The sequence below is a fragment of the Lingula anatina genome, chromosome 1 (genome assembly GCF_051362555.1).
Source record: "Lingula anatina isolate TDL-2025a chromosome 1, LinAna3.0, whole genome shotgun sequence".
In the NCBI taxonomy this organism is placed as follows: Eukaryota; Metazoa; Brachiopoda; class Lingulata; order Lingulida; family Lingulidae; genus Lingula; species Lingula anatina.
Genome location: NC_141767.1, coordinates 11,509,313 through 11,523,053, shown reverse-complemented (window position 1 = coordinate 11,523,053; position 13,741 = coordinate 11,509,313). Strand labels below are relative to the sequence as shown.

Here is a 13,741-nt window from a genome sequence, read left to right as displayed (position 1 = left end):
TTAACTCACTGAATGCAATCAGATTAACTGAATGACACGTCTCCTCCTGGCGTTGAAAAGATTAAAGAAAAGATGGCGATTATATGAGTACGTTGGGAAAAAAGGACTGATTGCATTTGGGGAGAGGGTCCGTGGAGTTGAATGGATGTATGCAAACTGATAATTCCACTGGGAATGAGCCCAAAGGCACAAAATGTCAGGGTATCATTGAACTCCACCTACTTCCATCTTCGGAGTTGAACCCCCTTGAACATACTGGTGAAGTATTGTTGGTTATACATGTCCGAGTTTCAGTTTAACAAGGCAGAGAATGATACAGACACATAATAGCAAAAAAAAAAAAAACAAAAAAAAAAAAAACACTGCAATACGCATATTAAAATTTTAATCAATTGTGATTTTTGAAAGGTACCTGCCTTCCAACAAAATGCCACTCATATCTTGAAATGAGAAGAAAAATGGTTTTGCACTTTAGGGGTTAACATCATCGAAATATATGCAATACAATAAATTAATCATTAATCTGGTGAAAAAATAATTGCCTTTTCACTGTGTCCAGTAGCATTGATTGTGGACAATTTATTTCTGCAAGACTAGCGTATTCAGATGAAATGTCTGAAAATCTAAAGCAAGCCACTGTCTGAAATCACTCAAGTGTATCAATACTCGACTGCAGGACTGAGATGGTGTTCTGTCACCGAATACAGTGGCCATACTTACATGTTCATATTTGGGCATTTTGAAGCACTGTGATTAAAACAAAACTTCTTTTGATTAATTGTTGAATTAATAATTTCACAGACAATGCTTTCCTACCGTCAAATTTTCGGCTCTACTCAGGAGGAGGAGGAGAGACCAAATGTAAACTATCGATAAGAGTTAAAGAACACAGAACAGAAGTTGAGAGAGACAGAAGGAAGGAATCGGAGACACAAATGTGGAAATCTGCTCTCACAGATCACTCCGTAAAAGTAAATAATTGATTGGGACAGCGCCAGAATAGTAGACAACGAAAGCGAAGACTTCACCAGAGGAGGCCATACATAAAGGAAGTTTAAAGAACTTGAGTGGGGACGAGGGGTGCTACCAGCTAGCCCACATCTACCTCTTGGGCCTGGGGGGCCGTAAGGGACATTCATAGGACAACTGGTCAATGAATACATCTCAGCGTCAGATCATCAGCGCATGACCAGTTTGTCATGAGGAAGGCTCTTTGACGGTAGGAAAGCACTGTCTGTGAAATTATTAATTCAACAATTAATATATATATATATATATATATATATATATATATATATATATATATATATATATATATCAGGCTAATGAACTTTTTTTAAAACTTCTTTTGGCCAGTATAATTCTAGACTTGTCATTTTGAGATACATGCCTCCTGACAACTCCATTTTGACATGGCTGTGAAAATTAAAAAAAGTAAAGTGAAAGGAAAGACCACTTTTTGTGCACTGCACACGTGTCTCAATGTGGTTTACTTTACATGATGATGTCTGGCCATTTTTGGTCCTGATACAGACTGGGTGTTAAGGTTCTCACTTCCTGGGGAGAAAATAGCCCAACTGCTGTATGAGGCACTGAAAGTTAGCAAACAAACAGTATCTTTCACTGCCATATCAAGAGCTTTATCCCCGTTTCCCCTTAAGGCCGAGTTCCAAGCAGGGAGAGGGCAAGTACTGCTCATCGAGGACTGGTGTGCCCCAGGGTTAAACCCACTTTATCCTGCAACAGAAGTGCAATACTGACCACAGAGGTATCCGCTCAGAGCTTCCTTTTTCTATATCAGACCAGTTTAACAAGCAGAAAGAAGCAGTATGATGCATTTTATTAGAACAAAATAGCACTTGTAAAAAATCATCTGAAATCAAACACAGACTATAGACTTTAACAAGTTTGGCTTTTTACACATATTCTTAATTACACAAACAAACAAAAACAAGCTAAAATGAGCCTAAATTTTGCCTTCTATGTGTTTCATAACAAACAAGATAAGATGAGCACACATTGAACATGGTATTCAGTTCAAAAACTATAGCTCAGTTAATTGGGGGGGGGGGGGGGGAGTCTTAATTCATGTACAGCTATTTCATAGTAAATGAAGGACTGAACAAACTAAAAATGTTGTTTGGAAAAAGTTACTGCACAATAGTATATACTAGTATGTATAACACTGTAACCTTATATATATATATATATATATTCAACAACAAAGTTATTAAACACCCCTTCATTCTACAATAATCATCATTAATCACTTGCAACAATTTCAGCTAGTCTACATATATATGTATGATATACCTGTACATGTATAAGTCAATAATTACAATTCAATTTGTGAGCAATGATAAAATTGGTACAATAAAATTCATCCTAACCAGAAGCTTTTCCACATCAAAAGCCTTCACAGTTTAATTTTCAAGTGTCTATCTTTAACAACAATTTACAGGTTTGTCATGATGGGAGAGACAACAGAGTATGCATCAGTTAAAAACAATATATCTGCAAGTTAACAGTAAACATCCAATTTAAGCAAAACATGTATATGTTTGACAATTGTGACCAACAAAAACACACACTGGTGTCCTTACAAAAATAACACCTAACAATTACAAGATAAACATGATCTCAGTTGTCCTTTCCATTGCTCTTCCTGGTGCTGTGGGAAACCCCATTCTGTTCTGATCTGTTGGCAACACTAGGAGGGTGGCGCTTGCCATGTCTATAAGCTTGGATGTAGAAATTTGAGAAAAGACACAGAAAGATGACAGCATAAGCTGCTATCCAGTAAGTGAACAGCATTGGGTAGTCACAGTCAATGAAGCACAATTGGAAGGAGTGGATGGTGACGACAACAAACTGTGTCTGAAAGGCAAAAACAAATAACATTAACTTTCAATCTTTTGTGAAAAGAAAAAATCTTTTTGCAATATTTTATACTATAAAAAAAAGAAACAAGGCAGCAAAGCTGTCAAATGTACAGACAAAAAACAGGAAATAACTATGCACAAACTAGGCTACTGTCAATTCTGATGCAAAAGTACATTATGTTAAACTGCAAATTCAACATCAAATTTTAATTATGCTCAACATGTAATACCAATGTAAGTAAAATGTGTAACAAGCATAAGGCTTCAGGCCCATGGGAGTTCAAGTTCACACTTTGAAAATGTATAACTTCCAGAAAAAGAAGCCAATTAGACTGCTTTTCCAACTCAGGCTGCATTTTAGTCCTGTATTTCTTTTTTGAAAGTATGGCAATTATAAGTAACACGGTTTTCCCATAATGGCCATCATGGCAGCAGCACCCAAAATTGTGTTTTCTTCTATTCTGATGCAATATTACATAATGGTTAACAGCATAATGACCGTCAATTTTTAATAATAAAACATACGTATCATGGATTTTCAGAAAATGTGACTAGCATGGGTCTTCAAGCCCATGGAACTTCAAAATCACACCTTGAAAATGCCAATATGTGAAAAATTAAATTTTCACAAAAAAACTGTTAAACTGGCAGTAAGAATTACCAAACAGCCAAAAAGTAAAACTGCCTTCCACTTATCGCGTTTACAGCGACGGCGATGACAGACGTAGGTGATGGCAATATGTACAGACACATCTGTACATATTTACTATACTTTTTGAGAACAGTAAGTGACATGGTTTTTCGTAAATGGTCATCATGGGAGCAGTGCCCAAAATAGGTTATTTTTCAAATTTTGATGCAATATTACATAATGTTTAACAGCATAATGACCATCAATTTTTAATAATAAAATATTAGTATCATGGATATTCAGAAAATGTGACTAGCAAAGGTCTTCAGGCCCATGGAACTTCAAAGTCACAACTTGAAAATGCCAAAATATAAACAAGACCGCACTGTTCTGAAATGTTTTTTTCCCATTTTTAACAATTTTTAACATAAAACAAAATTAACAGTTTACTGTCATTTTTTAATGATCAACTAAGAAAATTGATAAGATGGGAAAAATATCAATAGAGCAGTGTTAAATGTCCAATTTCTTCCATTCTGAGATTCTGAACATAGTGAATGATTGAATCTGACAAACTGCAGTGATATGAGTTTATTTCCATTTTTGACACTTTATTACACAATACACGATATCAAGTTTACCATCATTTTTACAAAATCAACTAACAATGTTGTTAAGATGCAGGAAATGTCAAACAAACACTTTCACGTATCTTATTAATTAAATAATGAAACTGTTAACATGCCTAAGAATTGAATCTGAGGAAATGTGAAAAAAAAGCATAACTTCTAAAATAATGGCCCGATTATGCTGATTTTTTAACTCAACCTGCGCTTTAGCAGGATTGACCACTCCTGTGAGTTTAATGACAATTGGCCTGTCTGTTTTTCTTATATTGTGTTTACAGTGTTGCATATATGCTGAAAAGTGATAAAAAAAGCATAACTACTAAAATAGTGGCCCAAACATGCCGATTTCGAACTTGACGTGCGTTTTAGTAAGATCAATTACTCCTGTGAGTTTCATGACAACAGGCCTAACGGTTTTCCTTGAAATGTGTTTACAGTGTTGCATATATGCTGAAAAGTGAAAAAACAGCATAATTTCTACAATAATGGCCCGATCATGCTGATTTTCGAACTTGACCTGCCTTTTATCAATATTCATCAGCTCTGTAAATATAAAGCCAAAAAGTAAAACTGCCTTCCACTTATCGTGTTTACAAGGAAAGTGCACGGCGCCGGCGACGGCAACGACAGCGACGACAGACGCAGGTGATGGCAATATGTACAGACACATCTGTGTCTGTACATAAAAATGGGCGGACAATACTGCCGAGTGCACTAGGAAGACCTTTGCCATGCCTAGAGCCCTCACATGATCACCAACATTTAATAATAAAGCATTCCCTAGCCCCTTACCCCAGAGGGTTACAAAACTGACAGATGGACAGTAAACAGGTACTGGTACAAACAACCTTTTCTAAATCATATGACATGTGCTGTGTTATCTGATTTGGGTATACATTAATAAAGTCTTTTTTTACCTCCAACATTGTTCATGGATTTTGGAAGAAAGTAACAAATCTGTGTCAAATACTGTTGAAAATGAATAAGGTCAACTTCCATTAAAATGCAGACTTTACGAAAGGCGTCGGACAGTCGGACATGCCTGACAAATTTCTGGCCAGTCATTTTAGGCTAAAACCAACCTTTATAAATTTTATCAAAGGCTGAATCCAAATGCAGAGAGAAACAGATAAATGATTCATGGGTATGAGAAAAATTGTTGATTTTTCCTTGAAAAATCCATTTCGGCAGGTAAACTTCATGGAGTGTGTCTTAAAAGACTAACTGAACACATTACAGCAAGGAAAATGTCGGTATGGACACATGACATAAGACAAAAGATTATCAAAGTCCATCCTCCATCCAAGGGATTGTCCAAGGTTGGATGGAGAGGAGGCAGGCAAAGAAAACAAGGCAGCAAAGCTGTCAAATGTACAGACAAAAAAACAGGAAATAACTATGCACAAAATAGGCTACTGTCAATTCTGATGCAAAATTTTAATGATTGAATCTGACAAACTGCAATGATATGAGTTTATTTCCATTTTTGAAACTTTATTACACAATACACGATAACAAGTTTACCATCATTTTTACATAATCAACTAATAATGTTGTAAAGATGCAGGAAATGCCAAACAAACACTTTTACGTATCTTATTAATTAAATAATGAAACTGTTAACATGCCTAAGAAATGAATCTGAGGAAATGTGAAAAAACGGCATTTCTTTGAAATAATGGCCCGATTAAGCTGATTTTTGAACTCAACCTGCGTTTTAGCAGGAATGACCACTCCTGTGAGTTTCATGACAATTGGCCCATCTGTTTTTCTTATATTGTATTTACTGTGTTGCATATATGCTGAAAAGTGAAGAAAAAAGCATAACTACTAAAACAGTGGCCCGATCATGCCGATTTTCGAACCTGACCTGCGTTATAATAAGATCGATTACTCCTGTGAGTTTCATGACAACAGGCCTATCAGTTTTCCTTGAAATGTGTTTACAGTGTTGCATATATGCTGAAAAGTTAAAAAACAGCATAACTTCCCTTAAAATGGCCCGATCATGCTGATTTTCGAACTTGACCTGCGTTTTATGAATATTCATCAGCTCTGTAAACATACAGCCAAAAAGTAAAACTGCCTTCCACTTATCATGTTTACAATGAAAGTGCACGGCGCCAGCGCCGGTGACAATGACGGCGGCGACGGCAGATACAGGTGATGGCAATATGTACAGACACATCTGTACATATTTACTGTACTGTTTGAGAACAGTAAGTGACATTGTTTTTCTTAAATGGTCATCATGGGAGCAGTGCCCAAAATAGTTTTTTTTTTTCAAATTTTGATGCAATATTACATAATGTTTAACAGCATAATGACCATCAATTTTAATAATAAAATATTAGTATCATGGATATTCAGAAAATGTGACTAGCAAAGGTCTTCAGGCCCATATGGAACTTCAAAGTCACAACTTGAAAATGCCAAAATGTAAACAAGACAGCACTGTTCTGAAATGTTTTTTTTCCATTTTTAACAATTTTTTTAACATAAAACAAAATTAACAGGTTATTGCCATCTTTATATGATCAACTAAGAAAATTGATGAGATGGGAAAAATATAAATACAACAGTGTTAAATGTCCAATTTCCTCCATTCTGAGATTCTAAACATAGTGAATGATTGCATCTGACAAACTGCAATGATATGAGTTTATTTCCATTTTTGAAACTTTATTACACAATACATGATAACAAGTTTACCATCAGTTTTACATAATCAACTAATAATTTTGTAAAGATACAGGAAATGTCAACCAAACACTTTAACATGTCTTATTAGTTAAATAATGAGACTGTTAACATGCCTAAGAATTGAATCTGAGGAAATGTGAAACAAGACAGCACTGTTCTGACATGGGTTTATTTCCATTTTTAACACTTTTTTAAACATAAAACAAAATAAACATTTTACTGCCATTTTTTTATGACCAACTAAGAAAATTGATGAGATGAGAAAAGTATCAATAGAACAGTGTTAAATGTCCAATTTCCTCCATTCTGAGATTCTGAACATAGTGGATGATTGAATCTGACAAACTGCAATGATATGAGTTTATTTCCATTTTTGACACTTTATTACACAATACATGATAACAAGTTTACCATGTTTTTTACATAATCAACTAACAATGTTGTAAAGATGCAGGAAATATCAAACAAACACTTTTAGGCATCTTTTTGTTAAATAATGAGATTGTTAACATGCCTAATAATTGAATCTGAGGAAATGTGAAAAACAGTATAACTTCTAAAATAATGGCCTGATTATGCTGCTTTTTGAACTCAACCTGCGTTTTAGTAAGATTGACCACTCCTGTGAGTATGATTACAATTGGCCAATCCGTTTTTCTTATATTGTGTTATCAGTGTTGTATTTATATTGAAAATAGTGAAAAAACAGCATAAATTCCCTAAAAATGGCCCAATCATGCTGATTTTCGAACTTGACCTGCGTATTATGAATATTCATCAGTTCTGTAAGTTTCAAGTCAAAAGGTAAAATGGTTTTCCACTTATCGTGTTATCGGTGCTGCATATATGCTGAAAAAAGTGAAAAAACAGCATAAATTCCCTAAAAGTGACCCGATCATGCTGATTTTCGAACTTGACCTGCGTATTATGAATATTCATCAGTTCTGTAAGTTTCAAGTCAAAAGGTAAAATGGTTTTCCACTTATCGTGTTATCGGTGCTGCATATATGCTGAAAAAAGTGAAAAAACAGCATAAATTCCCTAAAAGTGACCCGATCATGCTGATTTTCGAACTTGACCTGCGTATTATGAATATTCATCAGTTCTGCAAGTTTCAAGTCAAAAGGTAAAATGGTTTTCCACTTATCGTGTTATCGGTAAAAGTGCACGACGGCGACGACGGCGACGACAGACGCAGATGATGGCTATATGTACAGACACATCTGTGTCTGTACATAAAAAGTGGCCTCTTTCTGAACTATTATTATATTTCTTGACTGAACTTTGTAAAAAAAAAAATCATACATCTGCTCTTTACTTACTATCTGCAACTTGGTCATGTATTTTTTCCACCAGAGATATTTGTGAAAGGCAGGTCCCATGGCAGACAGTCCATAGTAAAAGTACATTACCATGTGAATAAAGGAATTAAATGTGGCATGGAAGGTGCCAAAACCACCTGGAATCACAGCAACAAAAAAAAATATTAAAAGGCTTGCCTTACATGTATCTAACACCACATCACATTGGGGTGATTCAAATAATATAGAAAAAAATTCTTTCAAATATGAATACAATGGATTTAAATCATCCCTTCCAACCAGCTGCCATATAAAACATGGATCCATGTTTGCCATATATTGTACATTCTGGTTACATTTATCTACAACTCTGATGAGTGATGCAATCTGTTACATACATGTAACACAGTTTACTTGCTGATTCACCCACCTGGTACAAATTTTACTCCAAACCACCAGGAAACTGGCATAATTCCATGATGAAAAACATGCAAGAACGTCACTTGATTGTCCTTCTTACGTAAGAGAAAGAATAACTGAAATAATGAAAAAAATTATAATTAATAATAGAAGAGACATAACTAATTTAGTTGAGTCATCTTTTATTCCTTTGGCCAACACTGTGGAATGGTGCATGGAGGGCTCAATTAACTGTCCCATTCATTTAACATTTCCTGGCCCCTGATTATGAGAGTTATTACAGATAATCAGTATTATCATTCAGGAGGTCAGACAAGTCTGATCAATGATATACGAACGTATGAACGTACCGTATCAAAAAGTTCAATGAACTTAGAGATGTAAAACCACCAGCACACACTGGCCATCTGAAACAAAAATGTATAATGTAGGAAAAGAGTACTGATAACATTTTACATTGTACTACCTATCACATTCTTACTGCAGAACTGATAAAGAAGTGGTGGTAACTGACTAGTGTCACAAATATTTTCACAAGTTTTAATATAACTTATTATGCTTACCCTTAGAGCTTGAGGTGAATTAGAATAGTCTACTGGTTGACAACCCAAACTATACCCTGCTAACCATCCAGATAATAAAAACTGAAAACAAATTTTGATAAATTAGTTCCATATCCAGAACTGATACAGGGGAGATGCAAGCAGAATATTGTTATTCCCGAATAAGCAGGCCAAAGTACTCACATTATGCACATAGTTTGAGAAGGAAATCACTCTGAATGTGATTGCCAACCAGACAGCAAAACTGGCAAATATACAGACACTTAACCCAAAACACATCATTCCAATTGTTTAATTTAACAGACACAATTTTAACAGAATCTGTACATAAAAATATTTTTAAAAATATGGAGTGTCTTAAAATTTCAATTTCTGAACAAGCAACAGACACTTTGTCTAAAATATGTGGTAAAAGGCATTGCTTTTCATACCTCAGTAAAAGTATATGTTGACAATGCTACCATGGCCAGATTATATATAACTAAAACATTTCTCAGTTCAAATGGCTTTTTGTCCTTCATATACCATGGTCCTAGCTTGACGAGTACAACATAAAATATACATAGGAAAAGACTTGACCATGGGGCTGACATCATTGCCCAGTTTGCTACCCTGGGGTCTGAAAATAAGACAGAGGTGATTAACAAAAGATTATCATGGCAAGCAAAAATAGTGAAAAGGGCCAATATTTTACATTAAAATGAGCCATTCTGAAGACTACAAATAAAGGGCTTATAATGACTAGATAGTATAGACAATGGCCAAAAATGATCTGGAAAAATTATCTGGACACAATGATTTATATGAATAAATTAAGGTAGTTAACATGTCAGTGGGACTTAAAAAATATTTCAAAAGTGCAAAATTGCCAAAGCAATTAATTTATTTGAACCACTCAAAATTCAAAAAGAGAGAATACAGAAAATCATTTTGACACATTGTTTTTGATGTTTATTAAATAAACTAGTATAATAAACTTAAAATCCATGTAAATGGAGTATTTTGCACCGCACCAAGAATGTACCTGTATCTATTTATGATAGAAAAAGAAGTGTCACAGATGTTACTGAAGCTAAAATGCTATGATATACATCATATTGTGGTATACATCATGTCTCACCTCCTTTCTGCATGATGTCATCATACATTTTTTGAGCTGTTACAACCATTTCACTGAGAGAAGCCATCTTAAACAGTTCCTGGAATTAATTAAAGTTAAATCAGCCCCAGTTTAATTGTGTCAAAGGTCTCTAAAAGTAGTAAAGAAAATAAATGTATCTTAACTGTCTTCAATATCTCTTGCTTTAAGAATCACTGTTATGTATCTTAAGTGCTTCATCTTGTGGTAAGTAAACATAAAAAAAAATTATTGCCATTTGAGTTTAGTCATTTTCATCTTTAGCTATATTGCATAACCTTGGGAGATTCCAGTGAGGAATAGAAAACAGAGTACAGTCAGTTAGAAACTGATCTCTGGAAATGTAAATTTGTTTTTGTGTTAGTAATATCAAGCAGAGTGAATTAACAGACACCCTATCAGAGAGGTCATCGATGACTGATCCTGCTAGCTTTCTAGAGCAAATAAATGATATCAAAATCTATTATCCTACGCCTGTCAGTCTGTTACAGCTAGCAGAGAAACAGGCTAGCAAAGATGCATATGCAAGTACTTAACACCCATGTTTTCCATGAAATGTAATAACCAGTTCACAGTAAAGCAATGAAGCAAACGTGAATAGAATTCCATGAGAAATCAATGCTGTGAACATTACTGAAGTGTGATATTATGTTCACACAAGCCACTCATATAACACATGATTTTAAATACAATGCAAGTTAATATTATCCTCATGGCTGAACTAAGCATCACCAATACATCTCAGTTGTCATCTTTGTAATGCATCACAACAAGAAATGTCTCTTGATTAAGTGAAACTGTTAAAACTTGTTATTTAAACAACAGTAGACCCTAAAAAGAAAACTACTAGTACTAGTACATGTGCTTCAGTTGTATGAAGTGAATTAAATTGTTATTTCTATAAGAACACAATAACTGAATAAAACTGACATGATATTGACCTTTACACCCATGTGCGTGCTTCTGAACCATCATAAATATAAGTCACTATCCAACAAGTACATGCATGTATGCTTGACCTAAGGTCATTTTGTGTCAGACATTACATAAAATATGGTGATCTTTTAGGAAGACAACTGTTACAGTAGTGAAGAAATGACAATACATATGAGTAAGGTCTGTGAATTACTTGTTCTGAATGCTAAAATAGGGAATGACTATAAATTAATTGGATTTATCAATATTAAGAACAAGAAGTAACCTTAATAAGAAAATCACATAATCTTCTGTTGCAACTCGCTTTCAGAAGCATATGTTTTAACAGCAAAACTGGTTAATATTACCCAGGACACAATTTATTGTGTCCTAGATATTACTAATGTCAAAATGCACACACACACACACATCAATCACACACACATTCAATGATATCTTAACTGCTCTTATCTATCTAGTCCTCTTACTGGTACAATTTTCTTTCCTTATAACATAAAATCCCATGTGCTCTTGCAATCATATTTTATGTTTTTGATAAAGCTAGATATTAGCACAAAATTTCTTGCATTAGCGCTCCTATATTCATGGTTTTCAATATATGAATGAAATATAGAGGTGATATGCCAGCAAGATATAGCACTGGTGCAAATGTGTAAAATGACTGTCAACTAAAGTGTCCTCTGTGGTTGGGGGTGGGGGGCCCTCCTCAGGGGCGGATTTAGGCCGTCTTCTGGGTCTTTTGGAAGACGGTCAGATTTTCAAGTTTACATAGACGGATATTTAACTTTTTCTGTCGGAAGACAATCAAAAATGAGGATGGATCAACAAAGATATTTTGGAAGACTGTCAGAAAATAACTCTGGATCCGCCCCTGCTCCTCTTACCTCCTCAAGTTACATAGTTTATATTTATTGGTAAATCAAACAAGACAGTATTTCATCTGTCAAGAAACGAAATGCTCTGCAGAATCCTGTATAATGGAAGTTTTAAATTGGTAACGCTATCCTTTGGATGATCTTTAACAGGTTTGCCATTCCCCCAGTAGTATGATTTTTTTTCAGTGGCATGACTGGAAGATATATTATACCTTATTCATAGTGGTTTTCACAGAAATATATGTATATATATCTGGGGTAGCGCTAACACTCTCCAATTTAGCCAAATGCTAAAACTTTCTTAAATTGGCTAAAGAAAAAGGGCTTGATTTGACTTGTTTTAGTCAAATTATAACCATTTTGATAACAAATTGACAAAAAAGAAGTGATTTGGCTAAGCGATAAAAATTGCTAGCGCTACCCCAGTATATATATATATATATCAGGACTTATATGCAAAATAGACTGTCGAGAGCCTATTACTCAAACAGGTTTGCCATTCCCCCAGTAGTATGATTTTTTTTCAGTGGCATGACTGGAAGATATATTATACCTTATTCATAGTGGTTCTCACAGAAATATATGTATATATATCTGGGGTAGCGCTAACACTCTCCAATTTAGCCAAATGCTAAAACTTTCTTAAATTGGCTAAAGAAAAAGGGCTTGATTTGACTTGTTTTAGTCAAATTATAACCATTTTGATAACAAATTGACAAAAAAGCAGTGATTTGGCTAAGCGATAAAAATTGCTAGCGCTACCCCAGTATATATATATATATCAGGACTTATATGCAAAATAGACTGTCGAGAGCCTATTACTCAAACATTGAGAGAGAATTGGACGAAAGAATGCCAAACTGTTTTCACTATTTTCAGACATGAGGAAAACTTTGGAGGTACTGAAGGCTCAGAGGACCTGCCTTACTGGAAATCTGCAGGTCTTATTTTGCACAGGTCCATAAGTCAATTTAAGTATACACTGTAGTTTATTTTAATGTACTGTATTTCCAAATAAACTTTGCAAAATAAACAAACATCTTGCTGGTCCTCTGGCTTTTCAGGCAGTCATGACCAGTCAGACTGGCAGTCTCCCCATGTCTGTATTTTATGTGATGCTGGCACGGCCGCTATTTTTTACATTCGTGTCATGATAAATGTTCTGGTAGGGACAGGTACTATATATACCCCTGTAGTAGGTTAATAGATAGAATTGACATATACTGAGAGTACGAGTAGTAAGTTAAGATAAGAGAAAAATGTTGAGTTTGCAAAATGATACAAACAATTATTACATAAGGCCTATATCTCACCTACGGTACCGGTATCTATCTAACAGTTAGCCAAACCCTTTATATGGAGTATACATGTACATATGTACATGTACTGTATACTACCATTATGTGTAGCCTACATGTGTACACAGACTGTTCATGGTGAAAAAATGTCATAATTGTACCATTTAGTACTTGCTTATATATATATACACACAGCATAGTTTACTAATGACAGTAATTTTCAGATTCAAAGGATATCATACCTTTTCCCTGTCACTGTTGAGTACCTAGCTACAAGCTATTTACACGGTACTTGGGCGGCGACAGCGTGATCTTAGTTTTGTCACTAGGGGGAGATGAGAGGTCAGAAATTTGAAGAGTTCAGA

General features: G+C 34.8%; 1 protein-coding gene across 2 annotated transcripts; it reads right to left on the bottom strand.

Moving 5' to 3' along the window:
* Positions 1-1,823: 1,823 nt before the first annotated feature.
* On the bottom strand, positions 1,824-13,730 carry LOC106175006 (very long chain fatty acid elongase 7). 2 transcript variants are annotated; one of them, XM_013556812.3, is made up of 8 exons: positions 13,619-13,730; positions 10,250-10,328; positions 9,561-9,748; positions 9,130-9,210; positions 8,917-8,973; positions 8,577-8,682; positions 8,168-8,304; positions 1,824-2,877 (listed from the first exon to the last, which is right to left on the bottom strand). In XM_013556812.3, the coding sequence occupies exons 2-8, from the start codon at positions 10,314-10,316 to the stop codon at positions 2,641-2,643; spliced, it is 873 nt and encodes a 290-aa protein (XP_013412266.1). In that variant the 5' UTR covers positions 10,317-10,328; positions 13,619-13,730; the 3' UTR covers positions 1,824-2,640. The 2 variants fall into 2 exon arrangements, with proteins under 2 accessions (XP_013412266.1, XP_086855743.1); XM_086999617.1 differs by lacking the exon at positions 8,917-8,973.
* Between the last annotated feature and the right edge of the window lie 11 nt (positions 13,731-13,741).